Raw genomic sequence first — 27901 nt, 5'->3', positions numbered from 1 at the left:
AATGTGTCAAGTAAATTGAAAGCGCAGCAATTAAGGATGTCACAAGCACAAGTGCAGCTGAGATGGATTCAGCTTGACTTTAGGATGAATAACAAGAATTTAGCAGAGTGATATTCACGTTTTTTTTATTCTGAATTTATGTTCAAGATGGTGGCACAGTTTGAATAGATCCTCTGCTGTTTTACGTACTATTGTATACAAAATGTCCCTTTTAAAATGAGGTGGACTAATTAAGTACATCATTTTATGTACTGGATGATTTTAATGATTAGTGTAAGGCATATCTTATTTATTGAAGCTGACGGCCCGAAAATGTGAATTGTATGACAATTAACTCTTTGACTGCCAAAAACGTTAAATGACGTTTAGTAAAAACCTACGGAGGGCCGCCAAGGACGTTAAAAGACGTTCTCCAATTTTATTTTATGTTTTGGGGGAAACGGGTGGAGGAAAGCTTGCCCAGCTGTGGTGAAAGTTTCAAGCAGATCTAGTTAGCCTAATGACTATTTTTGGCCCCTAGATGGCAGCAATGACTCTCTTTTGACAAGATTGGGTAGGCGTCAGTAGAAGACGTGAGGCGGAGCTAGAGGGGACAATGGCTGGGGAAGGGAAGAGAACATGGCGACCGGTTGCAAGCAGCTCACGCTCAAGCATTTTTTTTCAAAGATGAAAAGCATCGACCAACGCTAAAGAGCACATTGATGACGACGATGATCATCATCGATGATGATGATGGTGACTCTGAGGTTGGAAGCGTTGACGCGGCAGTAGAAGACGTGAGCCGGAGCTAGATGGCTGAGGAAGCGAACAATGGCGACCGGTTGCAAGCAGCTCACACTTGGGAATTTTTTTCAAAGACGAAAGGCATCGACAAACGCTAAAGAGCACATTGATGACGACGATGATCATCATCGATGATGATGATGATGGTGACTCCGAGGTTGACGCCGAAGTTGGAAGCGCTGACGCGGCGGCTATGACGACGTCATAAAGGTTCACGGGCTAGCGATGCTAACACCGGAAAACGCGGAGCACAACCGAGCACGCTCAGGCGGTCGTTCAATCGGACGACGAAGAATACCCCGAGTCCAATGCATATTCATCGGCGGAGTGTGTACAGTCTGCTACTTGCTATTCCCCGGAAAAAAAGGCCGTCAAGAAAGTGTAACGTCTGCACGCGAAACGGACAATCGAAGTGAAACGTATCTGTTGTGCAAATCCTGCTCCGTCTCCTTGCACGCAGGGCAGTGTTACAAAAAGAAAAACTGTATTTGAAACATCCACATAATTGTAAATAGTACCACAGTTGCACACATTTGTAAATAGTTTGCGAAATTGTTTTGTCAAATTGTTACACTGTTGAATGGAAATAAACGTATTTTGAAATCCAAAAACACTTTTTCATTGTTGGTGGTTGTGTATTACAGAAGTAAAGCACTATTTAGGTGTTTGTGGCATCATTCATGGACAAAAAGAAGTGTAGAATTCACTAGAGTGCATGAAATAACATCGTTTCACAAAAAGCTCTTTTTCTCCGCTTTTTGTTTCAAAACAGAACATTTCGGTGAAACTAACCATTTTCTATTGTTGATTACTGAAGAACGGAATAAGGTAGAAACTATTTTTTTTCTGATGAAAGATGAGAGTTCAATCTTTCATTTGGCAGTATGTGTGTTTCCATAGTCCAAACACAACATTTCTGTAGACCTTGAAAGATCAGTCAAAATGCTTAAATCGGCTGGCACTGGCGACATCCCGTTTCTGAAAACGTCTGGCAGTCAAAGAGTTAATAAAGTCCTTTGTTTCATTCTTTAGGAGTCAAGTTGTATTGACGTGGTTACTCGTTTTATGTCCACCAGAGGGCGCACCCTGATTACAATTGCATACATCCAACTTTGTTTGGGGGCGGGGCATTCTCAACACTATAACGTCATTACACGACATCAATGCGAAAAACATTCAACCAGCCATCCACTCAGAATTCAGACCTCTTTTTAAGAGTCAAGACTTGGTTTTAGAGTTTAGGTTTGAATTGGGTTATGGTTAAGGGTAGGGTAAGGAATGGGGGTAGGCAATCATTTTTGATGGTTGGGGTTAGTAGGCCAAGTAGCCCTGGATGCAGAGTGCAATTCGAGGCGTGCCTCAACGTTTGACTCCGCTCACACGGATTTTTCAAAATTGGTTAAACCATTTTTTTGCCAACAAAACTTGCAGATTTAATGATACGCCTTATGATGCAATTTTTTTATTTTTTATTTTTAACACATTATAGAGCATTGAAAATTACAAACATTCAAGACTCAGTCAGCCTAGGGGGGAAGGGGGGGTTAACTAAACGGTTGAGGAAGAGGCGGAAGTGCAGTACTACATTTCCCCAGCAGATAGCGCATCCCTTGTAGATTCTCACTGAAGGCATCAAAACTATGACAACTAACAACACATGTGGAGTTATGTACTAACAAAAAGTGCGGCTTGAACTAACACCATCTCTGAATTTAGCGCCAAGTCGTACCACGAACTCAATTCCATCCGCATCTAATCAAGGCTAACCCAAGGTGGGCTTGCATAGCCTGGCTTTGTGCACGCGCTCCCGGGGTAGATAAGAAGAAGCCCTGGTGAGTCGGCGAAATGGCGATCAATCATGTCAAAAGACAGCAAAACGAGAGCAGTATCCTTTTCACAAGCATAACAAAAGTTATTGATGGAGCTGTATGAAGAATTCAAGACAGAAATCACGCCAAAAAAAAAAAAAAAAAAAAAAGGCACTACTGCAGCTATATCAATAAGACGAGGGTAATGGCATCGGCAAAAACAAAAACAAACAAAAAAGCTGACAGACTAAATGCATAAGTTACATGTTAGACGTGTATTTCACATTAACGGTGTTATTAATGATCAATTTTATATAAATCAATCAATCAAATCCTTATTTCTATAGGCTAGCACCTTTAATACTTTAAAAGCAACACAAGGTACTTTACATGAAAGACAGAAAGAAAGAAAGAAAGAAATCAAATGTTACTAATTAATTGTGGAGATGGCATTCTTTTGATTTGGAACACTTTTTAATGAACGATCAGACACCGCTAATTACCCCAAATCTGAGCAATAAGATTTTAAATGAAGGGAGAATGAGACTAGGGTCCAACTGGTTGAAAACGAATTTAAACCAAAACAAGAACATGACGTATCTCTACAGAAAGCTGCAAGCATAGATTGACTGATTGATTTTGACTGCTTGTCAGACGCAGCATCTTTTTTTCCAAATCTAAGCGAGATGACTTTTGTCGATTTAAAATGCATTAAATGAAGCGAGAAGACTACTCGAGTTAAATTGCTTTTTTTGTTTAGTGCTGTTTCATTTTGTCTGATTTTAGCGTGCAACATTTTGGAGTTCGGGACTCCCACGCAGGTAGTCTCCGCCTCGTCGCTCTTCTGTGCAATGTGCACCCCCCCCCCTTCCTCCTCCTCTTCCTCCTCCTCCTCCTCCCTCAAGTGTTCGTATGCGTTGAGTGGAGGCGGAACACAGTTTGGATCGGGACACGCGAAGAGAACAAACGAAGGCTGGCACGTCGTGGAGCGTGGACGGACGCGCGACGCGCAAAGTTCGGATACACTTTGGACTCGAGACGATATCCCGCTGGGATTGTTTTTTTTTTTTTTGGTTTTGTTTTCTGTGATCGCGTCAATAAAGGGTAAGTGACATCTCGCGTTTCACCATCACACATATATATATATATATATGTACGTACGTGGAAATGAAACACGATTAGAAAAGTCTCCCCTATATAACGTGCTGAGTTGGATGCGTTATTTTACCTGGGACATGCCTGGATGGATAGACTTACCTCTCACATACTACACACGCGACCGAAACACTTACTGAAACACTCTCACATTAAGCACTAAAAAGCTCTTACACACGCTGAATCGCACTCACACGTGATTGAAACACACTCCAAAAAAACACTACTGAAACTCTCTCATATACAACATACCGATGTGCTTCACACACACATTCCACTACAGTTAGTAGTTACCTGTTAATGTTAGCAACAAGCACTTTAATACTTTTAATTACGTTCAGATTACTTCCATTACCAAATATGTATAGCCTATATGAAAAATACATATATATGTCTGGTCTTTTTTTCTGTTTTATGGCGGTTTAATATACTTGGTTTTGGAATGCAAGATGAAGTCTGCACCTGCAATAAAAATCCAAACGACAAGAACTGTGCAGACATGCTCACCACTTGTGCACCATCAAGCTGAACAGACAGACAGATTCATCCCATAAGGGATATCAGATTTCCACATGACCAGTGTTTGTTATAAGTGAAAGGTAGTAAACAGAGCAGTTATTTTAAACGATGTTTATAATACATGACATATCGCGATTTGTTTATTTATTTATTTTTAAATTCCCGGTGGCAAGTTAAGCAGATGATATTGGAAGTATGGCATTTAAATGGTTGTGGGTGATTCATGACGGGAATCAGTGAAGTATTTACTTACAAGTTGCGGGCGTAGCGTCGAGTTCCTCCATGGTAACAAGCAGTCCGGATGATTTTGACAGCTCACACATTTCTTTGAAACTTGTATTTAGAATGAGCGAATAAGTACTGCAGTGAACATTCACTAGCCATTCCTTTGCAGTCCATTTAGAAACTGACCAACACGTATCCAGCCAGGGAGCTGTTATGTTTACTTGCTGGCCAACAAAAACCTGATGTGGCGACGACCCACGGCGGTCCACTGAGATATATTATGACCACTTATACTTTCTCCCCATATTAACTCATTCACTGCCATAAATTCATAACAAAAAAAAAGATTATTAAAAATTAGGGGCGACAGGTGATTAACATTTTTAAGTGTAATTAATCGCATGACTTCACTAGTTAACTCACGATTAATCACAAATTCTATATCTGTTCTAAATGTACAATAAAAAAATTCTAGGTTTTCATACTCTTGTTAACAAAAGTAGAAAAAATGTGAAACTAATAGAAATAGTTCAAATAAATTTTTGACGTCTATAGTCGTCATTGGCAATGAATGAATTAAAAAAAAGAAATGGAAACATTATTAAAAATTTGGGGTGTCAGGTGATTAAAATGTGTAATCATAATTAATTGCATGACTTCACTTGTTAACTCACAATTAATCACAAAATTTATATCTGTTCTAAGTGTACAATAAAAAAATTCCTTGTTTTCATATTCTTGTTAAAAAAAATGTGAAAAAAATGTGAAACCAATAGAAATAGTTCAAATGAATTTTTGACGTCTATAGCCATCAATGGCAGTGAATTAGTTAAAAAAGAAAAAAATATAAAAAATTTGGGGTGTCAGGCGATTAAAACGCGTCATAATTAATTGCATGACTTCACTAGTTAACTCACAATTAATCACAAATGTTATATCTGTTCTAAATGTACAATAAAAAAATTCTAGGTTTTCATACTCTTGTTAAAAAAAAGTGGGAAAAAAATGTTAAACTAATAGAAATAGTTAAAATAAATTTTTGACGTCTATAGCCATCAATGGTAGTAAATTTGTTAAAAAAGAAAAAATTCGGGGCGTCAGGCGATTAAAATGCGTAATCATAATTAATTGCATGACTTCACGAGTTAACTCACAATTAATCACAAATGTTATATCTGTTCTAAATGTACAATAAAAAAATCTAGGTTTTCATACTCTTGTTAAAAAAAAGTGGAAAAAAAATGTTAAACTAATAGAAATAGTTAAAATAAATTTTTGACGTCTGTAGCCATCAATGGCAGTAAATTAGTTAAAAGAAAAAATTCAAAAAAATTTGGGGCGTCAGGCAATTAAAATGCGTAATCATAATTAATTGCATGATTTCATGAGTTAACGCACAATTAATCACAAATGTTATATCTGTTCTAAATGTACAATAAAAAAAATCTAGGTTTTCATACTCTTGTTAAAAAAAGTGGAAAAAAATGTTAAACTAATAGAAATAGTTCAAATAAATTTTTGACGTCTATAGCCGTCAATGGCAGTGAATGAGTTAAAATGAAATCCTACAAAATAATCCACATTTTTAATAAAGGTACTTGTAATCGAAAAAAAAAATTGTATCCGGAATACATGACGCCGGTTACAAGTGTTGTGTTACTTGCCTGCACACTACTAAAACAGTTTTTTTGTTTGTTAATGTAGTAATGTACACTAATGAATACACACATTCACTACTAAAACACTTTCATACACATTACTGAACTGCTCTCGACACTACTGAAACCCTCTCTTCCTCACACACACACGAGCGCGCTCGTCCAAGTGTACAAATGGCTCTGCCTGTTTTATGTGCACTTTCTACATATCTTTCTTACTGGGTTTGGCTGCTTGACAACAAGGAAGAAACAATTCAAAATCAAGTTCTTGGCCAGGCACAATACGATAGTCCTATTAAATATGACAGTTGGACCTCCAGGTTTGGAAGGCATCAAGTTGGTTTTGCGCAATCGACCCTGCATACTCGCAGTTCAGCACCTGCAGATTGACATTCTCACAGATTTTTTTCCTAATATTTAAAAAAAATATTTTCTTTATTTTATTTTATTTTTTACCCGTTTTTGTATATTATAAATATTGACATTTTTGCAGCATTTTTTTGGAAGATTTGACAAAAAAAAAAAAATCACTTCTTTAGGCAGCCACTATCTGTGGCTTTTCACTTATTGGCGGGGCTCTTGCAACTGTCAACAACAACAAGTCTCCAAACACAAAAAAAACTAACTAAAAACTAAAAGTTTTTCTTCATTTTGGCAACAAAATATGACAAACTGATTGGACCTCTTGCCTTGGAAATCATTCAAAGTCAGATGCTGGTGAGACAATTTGCCATAAAACAAACCTCAAAAATAAAAAAGCAAACATATTTGCCACGTACAAATTATCCCCAGAATCTGTGTGAAAATAACAGGATTGACAAATATATGGCCTTCAAAATCTCTGCTTGGACATTCCTCAAAAAATATAGTCAAAAAAATATATATAATAAAATTAAATTAAAAATAGTGTACTGTAGACACATAACAAAAATGGCTAAAACTATGAACACAAAGACAGTAAAATGAAAGTGCAAAAGCAGTAGTGTTCTTGATCAGACATATCACAGAGATAAAAAAAAAAAAAAAAAAAAGTGGAATGAAGAATGTCCTGATTTCACCTCTTGACTGGATTGTCATTCAAAACCAGTATGGTTACTTCGATATAATAAAAAAATCAGTTGACATAAAAATAAAAAGATGCCTACCTTTAGTTGCCATGCAGCAATAAGCCTGTAAAGAAACGTAAGACTACGACTGACCTCATTTAAAACTTCAAAATCAATAGACGGTGGCAAAAAAAAAAGCATCCTGAAGATTGATTGACTAACTAACAGGCATCATTCACTTCAAAGCAATAGAACGCCAAGAAGCAGAAGGGTAATGAATGGGACCCCACATTCAGCTTGATGTCATCAAAACCGATTCTTGTTGTGACACGGATGACGGAAGAAGAAGCGGAAGGCTGAGAAATGCAAAGAACGCTCACAGACGGTCGGGGGCGAAGCAGCCAGAGGAAAGCAAACATTCCGGACTTGCTGCCTCAGCAATTTAATTAAGTTTTGATTTTTTTTGGGGGGGGGGGGGGAATTGGGGGTCATGGAGAGGAAGATGCTGCGAGGGGCCAGCACCTGGAGGTGAAGCCCCTCCTTGCTTCCCATCTTGGAGTAATCCCGAGGGTCAGCCCGAAAGTGCCGCGGTCACACCACCGCCATAAATAAATGCGAAGAAAGATCCCCAATCAGCCACTTCATAAGTCTCATCAAGGAAGTTAAGAGGTTCAAGGTGAACAAGTCTCCCTGAGTGTGCGTGAGAGTGAGTGAGTGTTTTAGTAGTACACTCTAAAAACAGATGGGTCAAAAGTAACCCAATCATGGATCAAAAATGGACCAATCCACTTCATGAATCATTTTCACCCAACTTTCTGGGTTGTTTTTATACAAAATGACCAAATTTTTTGACCCAAGTAATGGATCTGACCAAAATGTGTTACACTAAAAGTTAGGTCAAATTGACCCAAGTAGAGGATCGGTCCATTTTTGACCCATAGTTGGGTTATTTTTGACCCAACTGTTTTTAGAGTGTACATGCAAGTGAAAGCATTTCCGTATTTATAAGAGGGTGTGCGCACTTGTGCAACCTCATTATTTCAGTCATTCTTTACTTCTTCTCAAAAAGTGTGTTTTTTTCACATTAACTCATTCACTGCCATTGACGGCTAAAAACGTCAAAAATCCCAAAAAACTATTTCTATTAGTTTAACATTTTTTTCCCTCTTTTGTTAGCAAGAGTATGAAAAGCTAGAGTTTTTTATTGTACATTTAGAACAGATGTAAAACTTGTGATTAATCATGAGTTAACTAAAGTCATGCGATTAATCACGATAAAAATTTTAAATAATCTTTTCTTCTTCTTCCTTTTTTAATTAATTCACTGCCATTGACGGCTAAAAACGTCAAAAATTCATTTGAACTAATTTCTATTAGTTTAAATTTTTTTCCACTTTTGTTAACAGGAGTATGAAAACCTAGAATTTTTTTTCATTGTACATATAGAACAGATATAAAATTTGCGATTAATCGTGAGTTAACTAGTGAAGTCATACGATTAATTACAATTAAAAAAATTAATTGCCTGTCGCCCCTAATTTTTTATATATATTTAAAAAAAAAAAAAGGAATTTATGGCAGTGAATGAGTTAATGGTGAAAAATGTTTTGAAATGATTATTTTGCTCTCATTTTTCCATATCACAAAAATTCAGCACTTGAACAGGGGTGTGCACATTTAAAAAATATTCGGATTTCGACACAGTGCTAAATGCTTAAAGCTTCAGTCAACTTCTTTTGTCCGATTTCCTTCCAAATTAAAAGGATTGTTTGACGCGGTGCAACGAGAGTTCAGTGGCAAACGCGAGCCTGCAGGGGCCCAGCGTATTCCCGGCACAAATGTGGAATGTAGAATTCTCTTCAGCCTGTGTTGTATGTTATGCTGGACTGCACTCAACTGTGCTGTACTTCACCATATTCCACTCCAGCATATTCAGACCATCAGATCAAACGGAATACATTTGTTTCAATTGCACCGGTTCCAGTTACTCGCGCTTCCTTTAATGCAACTTCGATCATTATGACTTTGGCATTTCCTTGCAAGCTGCCAATTTTCATCACGTCTGGGTGAGATTTTTTTTTTTTTTAAGATGTATTAACTCATTCACTGCCATTGACGGCTATAGACGTCAAAAAATCATTTGAACTATTTTGATTAGTTAACATTTTTTTCCACTTTTGTTAACAAGAGTATGAAAACCTAGAATTTTTTAATTGTACATTTAGAACAGATATAAGATTTGTGATTAATCGTGAGTTAACTCGTGAAGTCATGCGATTAATTACGATAAATAATTTTAATCGCCTGACGCCCCTAATTTTGAATAATCTTTTCTCTCTTTTTTAATTGCGTCAGGCGATTAATTTTTTTAATTGTAATTAATTGCATGACTCCAATAGATCACGATTAATCACAAATTTTATATCTGTTTCAAATGTACAATACATTTTTTTTTTTAGGTTTTCATACTCTTGTTAACAAAAGTGGAAAAAAATGTTAAACTAATAGAAATAGTTCAAATGAATTTTTGACGTCTATAGCCGTCAATGGCAGTGAATGAGTTAATATGCTACGGTCTATGCTTGGAATCTTGCAGTTGAACCCCCTGGAGGACTTTTGATGGTTTTGGCTCAAACATTGTGGCTTGCATGATTGTTTCATCTGGACAAGGCTGTGTTTAACGCAAAATCATTATCCTAACATCATTTTCATTCTTATCTCGTGAAAGAACAAACTTTGCTCTTGTATTAATATGTCATTTATCTTGTAAAAATACAACTTTACCCTAGTGTACAATTTTATCGTTCTATATTGTTTCTTTTGAAAATACCAACTGTATTCTTTCCTAAAACGCAACCTATTTATGTTCAAATCCAACAATATTCTCATAAAAATCCAGTTTTTGCATAAAATATTTTTTTCTTAAAAAAAAAATAAAATAAATAATGTTCTCAAACATACACAACTTTATTCTAGTAACATGAACATCGTGAATGGCGTAGATCCTACAGGGCGTGCGACGTAACTCCAGAGGCAGGTTAGACCTGGTGTTGGTAATTTTTAAGATGAACGCCGGATCTATTGGATCTGAGAGAAGGAGGTCTGCACCACCGTGGGAGTGGTTACAACTGATTTAAATCAGGGCCAAGCAAATAATAATACTAATCAATTGATGAATTGATTTTCGCAATGATTCAGATGCTTTGATGCCCTCACAATTTTATGAATAATCCTGCCGCAGATACGCTGTACACAAAAATAGCTCTTTTTTTTTTTGTAACACTGCACCTTTTTTCGGCAGTGTTAAAACCTGTAATATTATGATACTTTCCCTCAAAAATGCACAACTTTATTAGGATAACGTTAAGTCTTTGTTCTCGTAAAAAACTTGTTCTCATAAACTTACAGCGTTTACGCGGCGGTCTTCCGCGAGACGTTTGTCCTAAAAAAGTGACTATTCTCATAATGTATAACATTTTCTTTTATCATGACTTATTTCCATACTATGCCTTTTCTTTATTGACTGAATATTTCACTTTTTCATGTAGCATCCCAAATGTATCTTACTGCATCATTCCATAAACGTACACATTTTTTTGTTTGTTTACAATTGATGGTAACGTAGTCTGCGCGGTGTCTTTTTCTCTATGCCTAAATATGGTTTCAGTTTTCACTGACATGCTCACGTTACATCTTTACAAGTCATCTTGACACCTGAGGAATTCTAGAAGCAAAACCACACGAGCGAACCCGAGCTTCGGCACGCTCGCCAGAGGGGAACTTCTTTTCCTTTAGAAGTCGCCCCCCCCCCCCCCCCCCCCCCACCCTCCAGGGAGCCTTTGGGGCTTGCTACTCCTTTTGTAAGCCATGGAGTGTGTCTCCCCCCTCGTCCCCTCGGCGTGTTGTATAAACACAGCGCTTCAGTAGGAAGGTAAAGAGCGTGACGTTTCCAGAAAGAGCGCTCGCCGTGCACATTCCGCAGTGGTACCGGGAGGCACCGGGTGCATGCAGATGCGCAGATCTGAGCTCTGGTGACATTTATTATGTGCAGAAACAAAAATAATACTTTGCGTAACGTCATAGCCTTGAATGTTCATCAAAAGGCATAGATTTTATTGTTAAAAAGTATATTTAATATTATTGTATGTATCTGGAAAATGATGCAGTTTTTTTTAATAACGTGATTCTTTCGCTCACCACTAGAGGGAGCCGGCATACCAATACACTTTAACAAACACTGCTAGATGAAGTGTTGTTTGGACCTGGTGTGGTATTTCATCTTTAACTTTTGCTTATCACCTCTTAGCTTTTCTGTTTACAAACATTCTTATACTTCTAACAACGGTACCTTAAAGGCAACCTACTGATCTACCACCATATCTTCTTAGCATGTCGAGCTAGCTTTGCTTTCCTACCAACCTACATATCCACTTACAGTACATCTAGTTAGCCTGCTACCTACCTACAGTACATTTGTACCTATAACCCAACATGCCTACATACATATCTACCAGTAACTACCTACTTTCCTCACTTATGAGCCAAACATGCTACGTACGTAGCTGGAAGCTAGCTATATGTCAGAAGCGGGAGTAAGTCGCAAGTAAATCCCAAGATAATGTGGACAAAAAAAAATAAAGCAAGTCAAGTGGATTCGCCACCAAGTCGAGGGCGACCAGATGTCGCATTTGGCTGGGACAGTCTCGTTTTTTGAGCCTTGGGTCCCGTGTCCCAGCAGATTTGGCCAACCTCATTGTTTCGTCCCGATGTTACGCAGGTCCCATCCGTGCGTCCCATTTTTTGCCATGTGTATGTCGATCACACGGTTATTATAGTCATGCTATCAACCCGTTAAGAGGGAATTTAACTGTTAAATTCCTTCCAAATTCACGTTTGCATTCATAAACAACGAGTGCTTTTTTTTTTTTAAATGGTATAGTTTCAAGATTACACCTCCACGGTGTCTTATCTGTCGCTTTATTGTCTTCTCAATTAAATGCACGACCAACAGTAGAGCAGTAGTTAATATCTGACCAGCTATTGGTGAGCTAAACTGTCAAGCTAACCTAGCTAGCTTAGCTTCACCATTAACACAGCTAGCTTACCTGTGTCTGACTTTTTTCTATTTTATCTCAACTTTGTCTTTGGCCGCAGTGCGTCTTTCATAAGTTTTTGCCAAGCAAGACTTGAGTCCAAATCTTATGACTTGCCAATTACTTCAGCTATAAGCTAGCCACATATATGTACAGTATTATATCTACCTAGCTGGACACATGCCTTCCTTTGCACCTACCGGTACTTATGTACCTACCCAGCTAGCTATCTGCCTACCTACAGTGATGTTTGCTATAGCACCATGGTGAGATTTAACCTACCTACATACCACGCATACCTACCACCTACCTACGCCAATGTTAGCTGTAGTGCCACCTCAAGGTTACCACAACATTCTTTCGGCTTTCCCTTCGAACATGTGAACTTTACTTCCGGGTATTTACTGTGAACTGCTTCAGATTTTCGTATTCGTCTGTGCACATATGAGCAAAAATTGTCGTTTACCCATAATGTAAAAGCGTTGTAGAACGGATACATGAAAGCAAAGTAGACAGCAAGACAAAAGCACAGAGCCTGTCTCACCTGAGGCGATGTTTGCTGAGTTATCCTGTAACCTCGGGTCAGACGGTATGACGCGCGTGTCCATGTAACGTACACCGTTGTGGTACAAGCCGCTCTTCGTGTCACTTGTTTTGCCTTGGAGGTGTTCATGGGTCACAACCTCGGCTTTTTCAAGTGTTTTCTCAGCCCAGAGGGTTTCAAACATTTTGGGGACGGGATTTTTTTTTTTTCACCCGTCATAATGCATGTACGTCAAATGCCACAGAAATTAAAAAGTTGTCTATTTTTGAAACGTAAAAATTATGTTTTTAATTCCTAAAATTTCTGTCATAGTGTCAAAGTCAATTAGTTCTAAATTGACAGAGTTTTTATGGAATCCATCATCATAATTAATCGCATGACTTCAATAGCTAACTCACGATTGATCACAAATCGGTTTAGATCGGTTATAAATGTACAATAAAATATTTTTTTGGTGTAAAAAATGTTAAACGAATTGAAATATGACTGCATCTTTCAGTCATTGATACAGTAATTTCATAATAATTTTTAAATTTTAGTTAAAATTAAAAAGATGTACTGTAAAAAAATTTGTGCGATATTGATTTGTGTTGGTCATTTTTTTCTGCCACTAGATGGCATAATCGCATTTGTAAGACGATGACAGCTTAGTGCATTTCTTTTTTTACATTAAGAGCGATCTAATCTTTAACGTGAAGTAACTTGTGAAATTTTGCACATTTTTAAAATTGTAAAACACAACTTGACCCCAGTCTCCACAAATATATGCATTATTATTACATTAATTACTGCTAAATTTTGACGTGGGTGTCTGCTGCGTTGTGACTGGAATTTTTCCAAGTAAGGGGCGGTCATTAATCGTGCGTTAAAAAAGATGAGTGGCGTTAAAGGAACTTTAAATTAACTCAAAATTAACGCACTAATTTTGACACTCCTAATATATACCAAAATCTCATTCAAATTGCGACCCGAGATTTATCATATTGATTTCATTTATTAGTCCAAAACTGCTCTTTTTGACATGATATGACATATTTATATGAAAATTATTTTTGCACCCCCAAGCTGAAGCTCGCACCCCCCTATAGTTTGCAAACTTTTGCCAAAGGCTTCCCGTCTGAAGAACTGTGTCGAGGTCATTGAGAAAAAGCCTAGAAAGAGCACATGTGCAACATCATGCGTAGAAAAGCATACTCACAACGTTGTCAGTGTCGCATGCCTCGCTGCGGGCTGTCTGGGGATTAGGAGGTGAAAAGTCATCGTTTGGGGAGGGGAGCTCGGGTGGTCCACGTCAATAGACCGCATGAAGAAGAAAATGGCAAAGCGTGCAGGGAGACGGATGAATCACATTCACGTCATCCACAAACTGCTTTAAAAATATATGAAAGGATCGGGCACATCTCCACAGATGTTCTTTGCTTAAAGAAGTTTTGACCTATTTGTTATAAAAGCATCTGCTTTTTGTAAAGTTTTTTTTTTTTTTTTTTTACAAACAGATGGTAACGCTCAAATTATGAGTAAATAGTTCAACAAATCAAGCTTTCTGGGCAATGATGCATGTTTACGGCTAAACAAAATGGTAAGAATTAATGCAACAACAAAAAAAAAAGTTTCAGATTATGATAACAATGTTGTTCACACACTCTAAAAACAGTTGGGTCAAAGATAACCCAAATTGGGTCAAAAATGGACCAAATCTCAACTTTCTGTAAAACGACCACATTTTTGGGGTTGATTTGAATAAACGACAATTTTTCGGGGTTGTTTTGCACAAAATGACCCAATTATTTTGGGGTTGTTTAATACAAAATGACTTTTTGTGTGTGAAAGTTCAGGCAAATTAACCCAAGTAGTGGATCCTTCCATTTATTCAAATATTTTTTGACCCAACTGTTTGTGGACAGGCTTACAAAAGAGCTGGTTTCGCCAGGGTTCATTAAAGGTCGCGAACGTTGGCTAGATGTTCAACGTGGCTTTTCTTGTCACAAGGAAACGTTTTTAAATTTTGTTGTTAAAATTGTTTAAAAAAGATAAGCCATAGCGAACGTCTACTAAAAACTTTGGCGAGCGTTTGCAACCTTGAATGAACCCTGACGAGAAATCAACATTTGCTACCTTCGCAAACGTTCGCCCCCTCAGTGTGATATGGGAAATGTGAATGAAGACTTTAATGGACACAGTACTGGTGTCCATTTGTTTATACAATCTAGCATTTTTAGCATTTGCATTGAAATGTAATTTAACAGGTTAGCATTTTTAGCCTCTCAAAATCATTGTTGGCCACGATTTAGAATAATAGTGAGAACGTTTCGGAAACAGGTCTCAAGATGAAAAAAGTTGAAAAAGTAAATTGTCATCACAAAAAGAAAACATTGCCAACTACTGGCCTGGCATGCACATGACAGCGTTTTCTGGATGACCACTGGTTTGTGAAACTTTTCCGCGTCGACGTAACCAAAGAAACATTGTTTCTTTGCACGTGTTCTGCAGCTTGTGTGGTATGCAGACATCTTGTTCACAGATGAGAGCTGAACGCCCCGTGAACGAGACAACAAACAGATGCAAACAAGCGGGACCAGCGATTAGCAAAGGTGTGTTTTAGTGCGCACGTGGCCCATAAAACATCAGCAATGTTAGCTTTAGATGGGCTATACAGACATCAGCATGCAGGGATACAGACTAACTTTTTTTTATTTTTTTTTTTACGAGGATCACGGTGCCCCTTACTAGACAAACCTATTCGTGGATAATCCAATATTTACATTTTTTTGGGGTTGGAGCCAACACCCATTGGTCGTGAAATATGGGTAATATAATTTTTTTCAAGAATTGTTGCGGGTTGAATTTATTTATTTATTCCGGTCCCAATCCCGTTTTTTTTTTTTTTTTTGTGGAAAACATTTATTGGCGGTTTATCTGCATTTTTACTTTTTGGGGCTTAAATTTTTTTTAATGAATAAACAGTTACGCAAAAGAATCAAGTTGTAATTAACTTTTTAGTACACTGTAAAAAAAAAAAAATAATTGTTGGATGACCTAAAAATTTTAAGAGCGCTTCTGCAAAATGTTGTTTCAGAAAGTGTAGTTCTCGCTTGAAAGTGGCTCTGGATCTGACCTAGCCTTACTGATCATATCATGAACTTGGTGTGGGTGTGGTTATTATGCAAATTAGCCCCACTGTTAGGTTCTAGTTTCGTAGCATTGTAGAACGCCTTCACAGAACCATTTTATTTCGAGAAAACAAAAGATTTAAGTGATTGTTTAATTTTAAAAAGACATTAATAAGTACTTTTTCACAATATGTCTACTTTTAACAGCGTTATATCCTTTAATTTGATCGGGTTGTCATGTAGCGCACTTTTCCTCGTGAATTCAATGCCATTAAAAAAAAAACACTAGCAGCTGACAATTTGAATGGAACCTGATTTTTTTTTGTTGAACAACCTTTATGGTCCATCGACATTATCATAGACACTCGGAATGAATTGATTTGGACGCTAATTTGCCGGCGTACCTAATGAAGTGGTTGGCCAGTGCATATTTCCCGCGATTTAGTCATTTCTCTTCATACGCACACACAAACCCGAGCGTCATTTGTTATGTTGAGCGTAGCCATAGCCTCTCGCCAGACCGAGACGCTCCAAAAACAAACACACGCCGTCCAAGTCCAGCAAGTCAAGTGGAAGAGCGTCGTCATGGTAACAGACGTTTCGGAGTTTACCGGTTCGCAGATGCTTCTTGTTGGGAAAGAAAAAAATACGGATTTGATTTGACAAGCCATAAAAGTTACACTGTATATCTTAGATGCCTTTGATTGGTCCGTTTACAAACTTGTTGACATGCTTTAATAAATGTAGCAGAACTTAACACGCACACATCAGATTTATGATCATGATGACCTCCACTGTAACCGAGAGTTTCAAAATAAGTTAATTAATCACAATTCAACATCTTGCATCTCAACTTGCGACGCACACAAGACCAACATTTGTTTAAAATTAATTTCTGTGGCCAGCCTCATTCCTGCAGCTGGCATTTGTCATTTTTCCTGGTACAAAAATGAGACGCATCATATTGAAGTTGTTTTTGGATGCATCTGAAGTGAATTAGTTGTCCTTGGCTTCAGCGCGACCTCCACTGGGGTGTCATGTTCTCCAAAACTGATAACATGCACGTCTCTTCCATATTATGACTTCTTCTTCATAGCATGTGACGCCACGGTCATTTAAGGCACCGTAACGCTCGATGCTATTTTTAATAGAGCATAACTATGTCAAAAGTCACGCAAGGGTCTTTTCAACAAAGAAGCATTAATCATGTTATCAGCGTAAAATCTGATTAGGTTGCAGGGTGTGTGTGTTCAAGTGTGCAAGTGTGTACAGCCCTTCCTGCCACACAACAGCATCATTTTCCCCTCCATTCCAAGCCTCGGGGCTTGTTACTGAGTCGTGTGTCAAACCCGAGCGCCTCGCCGCAAGCCCGCTCGTATTTTCAGACATTTTTTTGGGAATGAGACAAAACCCAGTAGTGCAAAACAAGCCAAAAAGTTGGGTCAAATTGACTCAATTTAGGTTATTTTTAGTCATAGTGTCAAAGTTGCTGACCAACTGACAGAGTTTTTATGGAATTCTTAATCGTAATTAATCGCATGACTTCAATAGTTAACTCACGATTTATCACAAATCGGTTTAGATGGGTTCTAAATGTACAATAAAATTTTTTTTTTTTGTTTAAAAAATGTTAAACTAATTGAAATATGACTGCATCTTTAAGTCATTGATACAGTAATTTCATAATAATTTTAAAAATTTAGTTAAAATTAAAAAGATGGACTAGTGTAAAAAATTTGTGCGATATTGAATTGTGTTGGTCATTTTTTTCTGCCACTAGATGGCATAATCGCATTTGTAAGACAATGACAGCTTAGTGCATTTCTTTTTTTTTTACATTAAGAGCGATCTAATCTTTAACATGAAGTAACTTGTGAAATTCTGCACATTTTTTAAATTGTAAAACACAACTTGACCCCAGTCTCCACAAATATATGCATTATTATTAAATTTATTACTGCTAAATTTTGACAATTTAGGTTATTTTTAACCCAACTGTTTGTCAACACAAACACCATACATGTAAAAATGACTACAATTAGAGCTCTGGTTCCAAATTCAAAATCCACATTTGCTATTTGTTTACCTTTTAAACTGTGTTAAATCCCGAATCAACTCGAATGGGTTACTAAATATACTTTAGCCAAAAAACACGTCCAAGTCCCAAAAATTTTAAATCCAATTTGATCATAATGGTAAATGAAGCACACCTGTATAGTGCTTTATCTACACTATATGTTGTCCAAAGTGCTTTACCAAGCCTCATATTCACTTTTATTATTATTATGCTTACTATGTGCTAAAGCAGCTGCGTCAACCAAGAGAAAGGTTTTTCTTTTTAGTTTAAAATAACTTACTTTAACTTCCAGGATCACTCACAATACACCAACCAATACCAGAACCCAGTGTGATTCTTTGGGTCCATTTTTGAGCCAGCCGCTAGCATCATACCAGCTGCTAACTAGCTAGCTAGCTAGCGCGAAGCTAACCTGGGAGGGTTTTTTTTCTCAACAACAATACAAATCAAAGTGTTATACACCACACAATGTGTTTCTCCTCCAAGAAAACCAAAATGGTTTCCATATTTGTCTACTTGAGACTGTAAAAATAATATCAACGCTTCACGTCTGCTCTTGTTTAAAAAAAAAAAAAAAAAAAAAAAGGCTCTGAGCAGACTTGCGCTAAGACCGAGTTCAAAAGTCAGACTTTTGTGTGATCTTGTGCAGAATGAAGCCATTGTTTCTGTACGAAGCAGTCAAGGTCGCCAGGCTGGAAGCCGTGCAGGCAGACAAACGCTCTAATTGATTCCCCCGCTCGCATGTGTGTGTGTGTGCGTGTTTACTTAACTGAAGGATTTGTGAGGAGTTTAAGTAAATAGATAAGTGACTTAAGTAAACAATAGCCCTCCTACACTCACACATACGTGTATAGACATCATTTATTCTCCTTGTTAATAAATTGTGTCCTACTCATTTGCTGAAATAGTCCATGTGTGTGCGTGTGGCAGTTTTCTATAGTTCTTCCAACTTCTTGTCAGCCGTAAATCCGCAGACGCTCTTGAACTAATGGTGCCGTAATGAGGTGATTCAAGCAGCAGGGGACACTTTTTAGTTTCGTGCGTGTGTGTGTGTGTCTGTGTGTGTGTATATGAATTCAGTTAGTGCAGCAAAAAAGAAGCAATTTTTCCTTTGCTATCTTTCAAAGCTGTAATTTCATGCGATTTTCTAAATGTTATCTTGATGTTAAATTTCAACAAATATTTTTAGCAATATATTTTTGTAGAAGCATTTGTTATTTTAAATCTTAATGACATTTTAAAGCTACTGAAAGCGGAACATTGAATTTCAAATCACTACTGCCACCTGTGGCCAAAAAATGAAACTGCATTTTCCCTTCTTCACATACATGTCACACCCGCAGACAGAAGGCAGGAAATTCGAACCCGAATCCTGTCTGAAAACTATTGGCCAAGAGGCTTGCAGGAGTCCCCATTGTGAATAGCTAAGGTGTTAATCCACTAATTAAAAAATGTTTCCTTCATAAATTCTCAAAAAAAAAAACATATTTTACATGCTGTTATTTTTTCAACAAAGTGGACCTGTTTAGACTTGTCGGAAATGAAGGGGAACCAAGCAACTGAGCAAATTGTAGCCGGCCAGACGACCGTGTCCAACAGGGCTCAAGGGACGCAACAAGGCATGAGATAAATAAATAAAGAGCAAGAGTGTGCCAATTTGTTTATGTCGGTGACCTTTACGACTACCAGACTGCTGGTAACCATTGTGACTAAAAAGTACAATTTTCTGAAAATACCTCATAAGCTTTTTGGTCTTATATAAACAGATGCTCCAATATGGGCTGTTTGGTAGTCGACACTGGCCGTGAAGCAGATGTCGTTAGCGTGGATGGCGGTTGGAAGTACAGGAAAGTTTATTGTCTGGAAAACAAGGAGAATTAAAACCTCGCGGAGGTATCTTTGCTTGAAAAACATTTACGACTTCTCTATCCTCTTTTCGGATTTTGTCAGACACCGTTTCCAGATGTAAGCAGCTCATTGTGAAGAGTGGAAGCGGAGGCCAGATTTGCTGCTGAAAAGCAGTTCTACAAGAAGAAGGGGGTTGGTTTATGGTCTAGTTTAGGATGTTAGCCAGGAAACCAGGAGCTCACCTGTCTAAACTTGCTAGTTCTTGCTTCTTAAGTGTTAGGTCCTTATGCTTTGACCTTTTGACCTTCTCCATAGTCAGGCCCTAGGATCTTCAGAATCTGAAATCTGGTAGTCAGTCGGATGCTAGCGTACCATTGGTGTGCGCCACATACCGTGCACGCCATAGCACGCCCAATCAGAAGGTTTCATTAAGAAAACTGGAAAATCCATCCATTCTCACTAATACTTAACCTCACTGGGGTCACAGAGGTGTGCTCGAACCTATGCCAACTGACCTTGAGAGAGAGGCAGGTTGCACCCTGAACTTGTCCCCAGGGAGTCTGGAAGATCTTTTCCCTGTTTGCGATTGCGGGTCAGATTTAGCCAATCAGTAAGAGATGAACGTCTGGACTGTCACGGGGACATATTGACAAACCATTCACAGCTATGGCCGACGTAGAGTTCACACAAACCGCAAACTCGGCACGGGAAAGATCTGCGCTCGGATTCACTTGCCAACATGATAAAATGCCAAAACAATCGCAGGATTCAAACAAAGCAAAACTTTGTTTCATTTTAGGACAAAGAAAAGCGTCAACCTGTCTGAGAAGTCTGCTTCTGTTGCCAGATGCCTTTTGGCATATTTGCATAGAGCTTTTGATTTCCTGTTGCCGGCAAACACGATTGGCTCGGAAGCAGCGAGGTATTTCGAGGTGTGCGCACAAGCTCCTGCATTCCATACGCGCTGTTGACATACAGTAACTACTATCGCACGGGCCTCTATTAAGGTGCGAGGAACTACTATGCCGCCGATAAAGAGCCAGTCCAAAATGGTGGCAAGCATGACTGGAGACCAGTCTAGGTTGCAGTCTACCGGATCACTTACGACCCTGGATAAGCAAGTACAGAAAATGGATGAAGGATTACAGTTGAGTCGTGTACTCCATTTTCTCAAGAAATCAATTCAAAAGCATGGACAATCAATTCATTGGTTATTGTGCCATCCCTAAAGTACAACGTGAGTCAGAGACTTGACTTAGAGAAACACAATTGTACTCATTAAAATGTTCTCCCGGTATTGTAAGTGTCTCGTCATCTTAACCCTGGAGAACCCACGGGGTCAAATTTGACCCCTATAAATTCTGCTACTCAAATAACAAAGACCTTTCTTTTTTTTCTTTTTTTTTTACAAATTTAACTTCAAAAGTCCAGAGTGCCACTTCTGACCCCTGCATGGGGCCATCTAGTGGATGAATATTGCACTTACATGAGCCAGAGTGGTGGTGACAAGATGGCTGGCAACATGCGGTTTTGTTGAGCTGGAAATCAATCCAAACAAAACCATCTTTTCGGCAAACCATCAGATGGTAAAATTGTATTTTTTTTTTTGTTAATCTATTTCATATCATGTTGCAGAATGCCTAGGAGTATGTTTTTTATATATATATTGATAAATTAGCAACTCTGAGCTAGTAAAAAAAAAAAGGGTTAAAATTGAAAAAACATATATTTTGGTGTTCAGTGAACTTATAGCAGTCATTTAATGTATAATTCATAATTTTCCAAAGAAGAAAAGGGTTCTTGGGTTCTCCAGGGTTAATATAGACCCCGATGCAGTTGTCACTCTACAGTCTAGACAGCAGTTGTCAGGGACATGGTAGTAAATCTTTTACGTTTTCCTTTCACCGTACTTGCCTCAAGACTCAATTAATCAAATTATGAATCAAGTGTTTTGTTATTACGCAATACAAATGACAGCTGAGAGTCAATCGTAGGACACGTGTCTAAACAAGCATTCACGCCAGCGGACAATTTGAGAGTCTTCAGCGCAAAACGAAATATGCCAGTTTCAGGAATGTAACAAGCAAACTCCAAAATCGGACATTTGAACCCAGAACCTTAATACTGTAAGACCGACATGCTCGCCACCATTCCACTGTGCTTCCCTGTACTGACATATGCTGTACGATATTGATATTTCGTTTACACAATTGCATTTTGGGGCCTCGAAAGTGACTTCAGAGCATTTTAGGCATAGTAACAGGATACCGTATTCCACTTTTGGGAGTTTGAGGGGGTGTGAGTGGATGTTTTTTTTTTTCCCTAAGAAGATGAAGTAATCTCCCCTTGGACACATGTTCTCAAATGTAATTTATGGACCCCATTTTTGCTCTTTAGTACTTTCAATTCCTTACTTTCCCCCTCTTCTACCTCTAGACAACTGATTTCCAAATGTTTATGAAAAGCACATTTTTACAGGCCGCAGCTTCAGATCCCCCTTTTAATGACGCAATCGTGGTGATTTTATAACCCATATCTCTAGTTTACTGTTCCCTTTACCCAAGTTCTTTAATCCTGCTAACGCTCCTCATCGGAATGTCGAATAAACAAACAACCCACATATCCAGAATCCAGTGGCCTGCTGAGTCATCCACGGGAGTTCTTTTGATCACATGACGCCACTTGACGGAAAAGAAACATACAATAGAACAGCATGTTCCAATAAGAGTAAAGAAGAACCTTAAGTGTCTTCATGGCCATGATATATTGGAAATAATTTTATGCGATTCAAAATTTATTAATTAATTAATCACACAATTTTCCGTAATTAATCGCGATTAATCACATTTTCCAACTTCTACTTCTTTTTTTTCAAAGCTTGTAACAGATATCTTGAAATGAATGTAAAATCATCAAATAGAAATGGATGGATGGATTAGAATGCTTCTGTAAAAAAAACCTAAAAAAAAAAAAAAATAATCAAAATTGACTCCGCTTTAGAGACCATGATTTTCTCATAGAAACAATTTCTCAGAAATCACTTGAGATTTCTCCAAAAAGCATCAAGTAAAACTATAGTCTGTGTTTGTACATCTTCGCGCTAGTGGCTACGTTTTGGTGGCAGCTTATAACAGGAAGTCAATAAATGTTTTTTTTTTTTTTTTAAACAGCTGTAAAGATTATGAAATGGCTTGGTCAGAACCATCAAAAAGCCCAAAACTTCATCTCCAGAGTTAATACTTTAATTTTAACAACCCTATTTGTAACACATATGTATGAATATAAATAGGATAGATTTGTTAAAACTAGCGAGTTAATCCTTTTCCTTTGTCTGCGTCCTTTTCTCCCACCCTCTTACTTTTCTTCCCCCCAAGTACTCCCTCTTATCACCATGCGGACAAAGGTTCACGCGGGTCTGTCTCTGTGTGAGCGATGGCGTCAGTGCATTGTGGGTAACTTAATCCAGCTGTGTTGCCGAATGTGCCTCTGCTGCTGCTCACCATGTTGCATGTTGGTCTCCGGTGCATGTGTTGACCTGCTTTAGTTCACGTCAACGGTCATGTTTTGGTTTCACGTCGCAAATGGTAGACGTTTACTGCACATAAAGGAGAATTCTAGTCTTATTTAATTAAGACTTTGAAAAAGTAAGAACTAGCTTTGTAGGTCTTGTTGGCAGATTTTTGGCTGTCAGTCCTGAAAGTCTTTTAAAAAACACGCCCTTAAAATAAAGGGATAAAGTAGGACTAAACTGGAATTAATATGGAGATAGACGGTCTGGCTTAAAGTAACACCTGTGCAAACCACGTGTTCATCATTTATTCCCAGTCTCAAGTCACAAACCACAATTAACAACTTTCTTTTGTCTGTTTCTGTTTTGTCTTTCAGAGTTCTAAACCTGGCCTCATCATGTTGCCTCATCTCGTGCTCCTCTTCATCTCCTCCAGTCTGGTTTCATCCTTGGACTGCCCAGCAGATTGTACTTGTAACAGTCCGGGTACAATATTTTGCATCAATCGACGGTCCAGCACTGTGCCCCGGGTCCCAACCAGCACCATAAATCTTTATGTCTTCCAAAACGGCATCAATGCTTTGGCTCAGAATGACTTCACAGGTCTAGGGGACTTGGATTTGCTAGATCTGAGCCAGAATGAGCTGGGAGAGATTCCGGATGGTGCGTTCAAGAAGCTGTCGAAGCTGAAGAACTTGGACCTGTCCTCTAATTCCATTACTCACATTTCCAGAGAGAGCTTTTCTGGCTTGGTCCAACTGGAGAGACTGTATCTCCACCAAAATCACATCCAGAGCATCCAGCAAGACGCTTTTGAAGGTTTAGAAATGCTACTGGAACTCAAGCTCCAAGGGAACAAACTCACATCCTTGCCCTCTCTTACTTTACCAAGACTTCTGCTTCTAGACCTGAGTTACAACAACATCCCAACCTTGCATGTCTCAGACCTTCAAACACCCCACTTAGAAACACTTAAAATGGCTTCTCTTGGGCTTCTCTCTCTGGATGAAGATCTTGTAGCCTCCCTGGGGAACCTCCATGAGCTAGACATCTCCATGAACCAATTAGCAGAGGTTCCCCAGGCCCTCAAGAAGGACTCCCTGAAGGGTTTGATCAAACTCAACTTGGCCGCAAATCCATTGAGTGAGCTCAGAACAGAAGACTTTCAGAAACTCGCCGGGCTCCAAGAATTAGATCTCAGCGGTCTCAATCTTCAGGGATTTCCCCAAGACTTCTTCCAGTCCTTCCCCAGACTTGATCATCTGGAAGCTGCTGAAAATCCATTCAATTGTTTGTGTCCCCTCGCTTCCTTTGCAGCATGGCTGAAAGAGAAGAATATAAATCTGGGGAGGCTTCGGGAGACCAGGTGCCACTTTCCTTTAGCTAATGCTGGGAAGATGCTTTCAGTACTGGACCACACAGACTTCGGATGTCCACCGACCACAACTTTGCTGATGAGATCTCCTGTTGGGAGTACTCCAGCACCGCAGGACCCGACTACATCCCAAGAAACAACCCATACCAATGCAATCCCTCCTCCTCCACCACCAAGTAAACAAACCCTGGACTCAAAAACAGACCAGCTTCCATCAGAACCTCCCGCCTTCCCAAGCTCCACCAGTGCGGAATATGTACAGCACATCTGTCCACCAAACATCTGTCTCAATGGCGGCACTTGTATCTTTGACCCAAACGGGCAATTGGGCTGCCTGTGTCCTTCGGGAACAACTGGACTCTATTGTGAAAACGTCGACATAACGGAACCACCAAAACCCCCGGGAACAGAAGTGTCTGTTGAGGTTTCCACGGTTCTTGCAGACCTTGATGCCATCAGCTCCCGCCAGGTGACCTCCACCTCCATTCTTCTTGATCTGCACCTCTTCATCAAGACACGACCAAACATCCGCGGCATCAGGCTGACCTACCGCAATCTCTCGGGACCCGACCGCCGCCCCATCATTTTGAGCGTGCCTGCATCCTATCCCGAGTACACTCTTCGCGGACTGCATCCCAACTGCACCTACTCGGTCTGCGCAAGTCCCCTCGGGGAGAGAATGTCCACGAGGGCCAACAGCTCAGTAGAGACGGGGTCGTGTACAGAAGCTCGGACCGCAGGGGCTCCACTGACATCCTTAGAACCCCGCGTGGAGACACAGAGCTCGCTCGCGTATACCCTCATTCCTGCCGTAGCTGCTCTGGCGCTGGTGCTGGGGCTGGCATTGGTGATTGGTTTGATCATCTGTCTGAGGAAAAGGAGGCGGAGCAAAGCGGGAATGGAGCTGGAGCTGGGTCCTGCCGATCCCGATGATTCATCAGACGTGGAGGGCATCAAGGCATGTCCGGAAAACGGGGGGAACGGCTCGCTACCCCACAAACAGACAGAGATCGAGCGGTGTCACGCTCGACAGCCGCCCGCACCCTTGCAACAAAATGGCAATTTGGACTACGAGGTACCGTTGATGCAAGGACAGTCGCCCTCAAATAACAATCGATCATCCCTAAAACCATCCTATTTTTAGGATGCAATAATATCAGAAAACTTGTGAAGCTTTGTCCTGTGTAGTGGTTTAGCATCGTAAGGTTTTGTTACAGTTTGGATGTGACGCTTATCCTTTTGTTTTGTAAAACGAGACCACTACTGACTGGAAAGTCCATTCAGAGAATGAGGATCCAAAGTCACGTTTCCAGCATATTGGAAATGAGCTACAGTAAATCACTGCAGGACAGCAAGCAGGCTGTGGTTCAAATGGGTTTGATGGTGAGGAAAACCCAACCAAGTGATAAAAAAAAAAAAAGTGCAATTGACAAGAAAAGACCTTGTGGCGTTATATTTTACAGGGACAGCCACTGACAGTGGTTTGTTCTTGTTGGAGAAACAATGAATGAGTTGTAAATCTGTTGCTGGACTTGGAAGTGAAACTGGAGGAAATCGCAGCTATAAACAATACAAAAAAAACGGAACTTGAAAAAATGGGTTTGTTTCTGCATTTAAACCGGAACTGAAGAGTTTTTGTTCTTACTTTTTCACTGATACTATCATGCAATACGACCGACGGTCAGATAACGCTTCAAAATAGTGCCGACACACTCACTGATGACATTTGTGAAGCTAATCTTCCATGCATACCAAGTTGGATTGTACTCCGTCAACACACCCGTATGTAATTCTCTCCACACATCCAATCGGCTCTGTGGGTTCTTAATTGGCCATGAAAGACTAATGGACCGACCGGAGAGACGTCGAGTCTTCCCACATTGTCGCACCGTGACAGGAAGGCTGGTTTGTGTGGCTGAGGTTATAATAAGTGTTATATTTTTTTTGTACATTGCTTTTGCCAGATATTAATTCAGTATTGCTGTATTAATTGTTTCACATTGCCAAAAGCCTGCCTACAAGTCACTAATGATTGTAGAAACTAAAAAAAAACTCTTTGCAACGGATGCTGAGATTAATGTTGCTAAAGAATAGGACTCAGGTAGCCATCAACTTTGTACAAAACAGTATGTTCATCTTTTTTTTCCAACGCTAACTGTCATCCGAGTGTCATAATTAAGCCCAAGAATGGTCAAAACATCCCCAGCAATTTGACGACACATCTGTGAATCTTCTTCCATATTCAAAGACCGTTTCTTCGATCTGTACTGTACATCAAAACGGTAGCTTAGAAGAGTTGAAATAACAGTTGTTGATTTTTTTTAGAGATACAAAAACTTTGATCTCTGAAAGTCTTTTCCAAAAATCTGTCCCCTTGAATTCAACTATTTTACCCAAATTATTTTCTTTCTTTCTTTATAACTGACTGACACTCAATCAGACAGTATGATATAAACATTATCTTCATCTTTTTTGTCAGAAGAGAGAAATCTTTACCAGCTCAAGTGTAAAATGGTTTACGTGCCTTTGATTCACCAGACGTCCGGATATGCTGCAGGAACTTCATAATATGTCATTCAACAGGGTAAAACTGTTTAGTCAATTTCTCGTGACTTAACTGCAGTATAATGTGAATCCGGACGCCCCCCCCCCCCCCAATACTGTCACATAAGTATCTGCCCGTACCATTAATGCATCAACTGGAATACTTTTTATGCTGCTTTGGACTGTGAAAGGGACCAGCAGCTGTTTGCCACGTGGTCGCGAAGGCACCATCATGTATTGTTTGTCTAATGTGTTTATCAGTAAATGATGCCAACAAAAAATGACAGTATTAAAAAAAAAATACAATTTTTCTATACAACTGTGTTGTCCGTTGTCGTCCGTATCCGTACACGGGACTAGTTTTGATAAGTTTTTGTACTGGCTCTCATTAGATGGTGCGGTTGTACTTAAAGGGGGTTCTAACGTTAGCATGGAAATAATTACTATGTGAAAAGTGTAGCTAGCCACTTAAGAGTCAATTTTTTCCACACCCTTGAGGATTTCCCGTTAACACACACACTGTCTATACTATCTTATTTCACTCATGCATACACGTGACTTCACTAACCTCGACCACAACGTGATTACTTTGTGACATGATGTAAGTT

The 27901-nt window shown here is 39.1% G+C and overlaps 1 protein-coding gene across 1 annotated transcript; it reads left to right on the top strand.

Moving 5' to 3' along the window:
- Positions 1-3524: 3524 nt before the first annotated feature.
- On the top strand, positions 3525-27612 carry LOC144055107 (vasorin-like). Its single transcript, XM_077570808.1, has 2 exons — positions 3525-3695; positions 23752-27612. Exon 2 carries the CDS (start codon positions 23773-23775, stop codon positions 25891-25893), a length of 2121 nt encoding a protein of 706 aa, XP_077426934.1. The 5' UTR covers positions 3525-3695; positions 23752-23772; the 3' UTR covers positions 25894-27612.
- The last annotated feature ends 289 nt before the right edge of the window (positions 27613-27901 follow it).

The sequence above is a fragment of the Vanacampus margaritifer genome, chromosome 7 (assembly GCF_051991255.1).
Source record: "Vanacampus margaritifer isolate UIUO_Vmar chromosome 7, RoL_Vmar_1.0, whole genome shotgun sequence".
Lineage (NCBI taxonomy): Eukaryota > Metazoa > Chordata > Actinopteri > Syngnathiformes > Syngnathidae > Vanacampus > Vanacampus margaritifer.
Note: the sequence above shows the minus strand (reverse complement) of the source record. Positions and strands in the feature narration are given on the sequence as shown.

Coding starts and splice junctions, on each gene's coding strand:
- LOC144055107 (XM_077570808.1), top strand. CDS start 23,773: ATGTTGCCTCATCTCGTGCTCCTCTTCATCTCCTCCAGTCTGGTTTCA.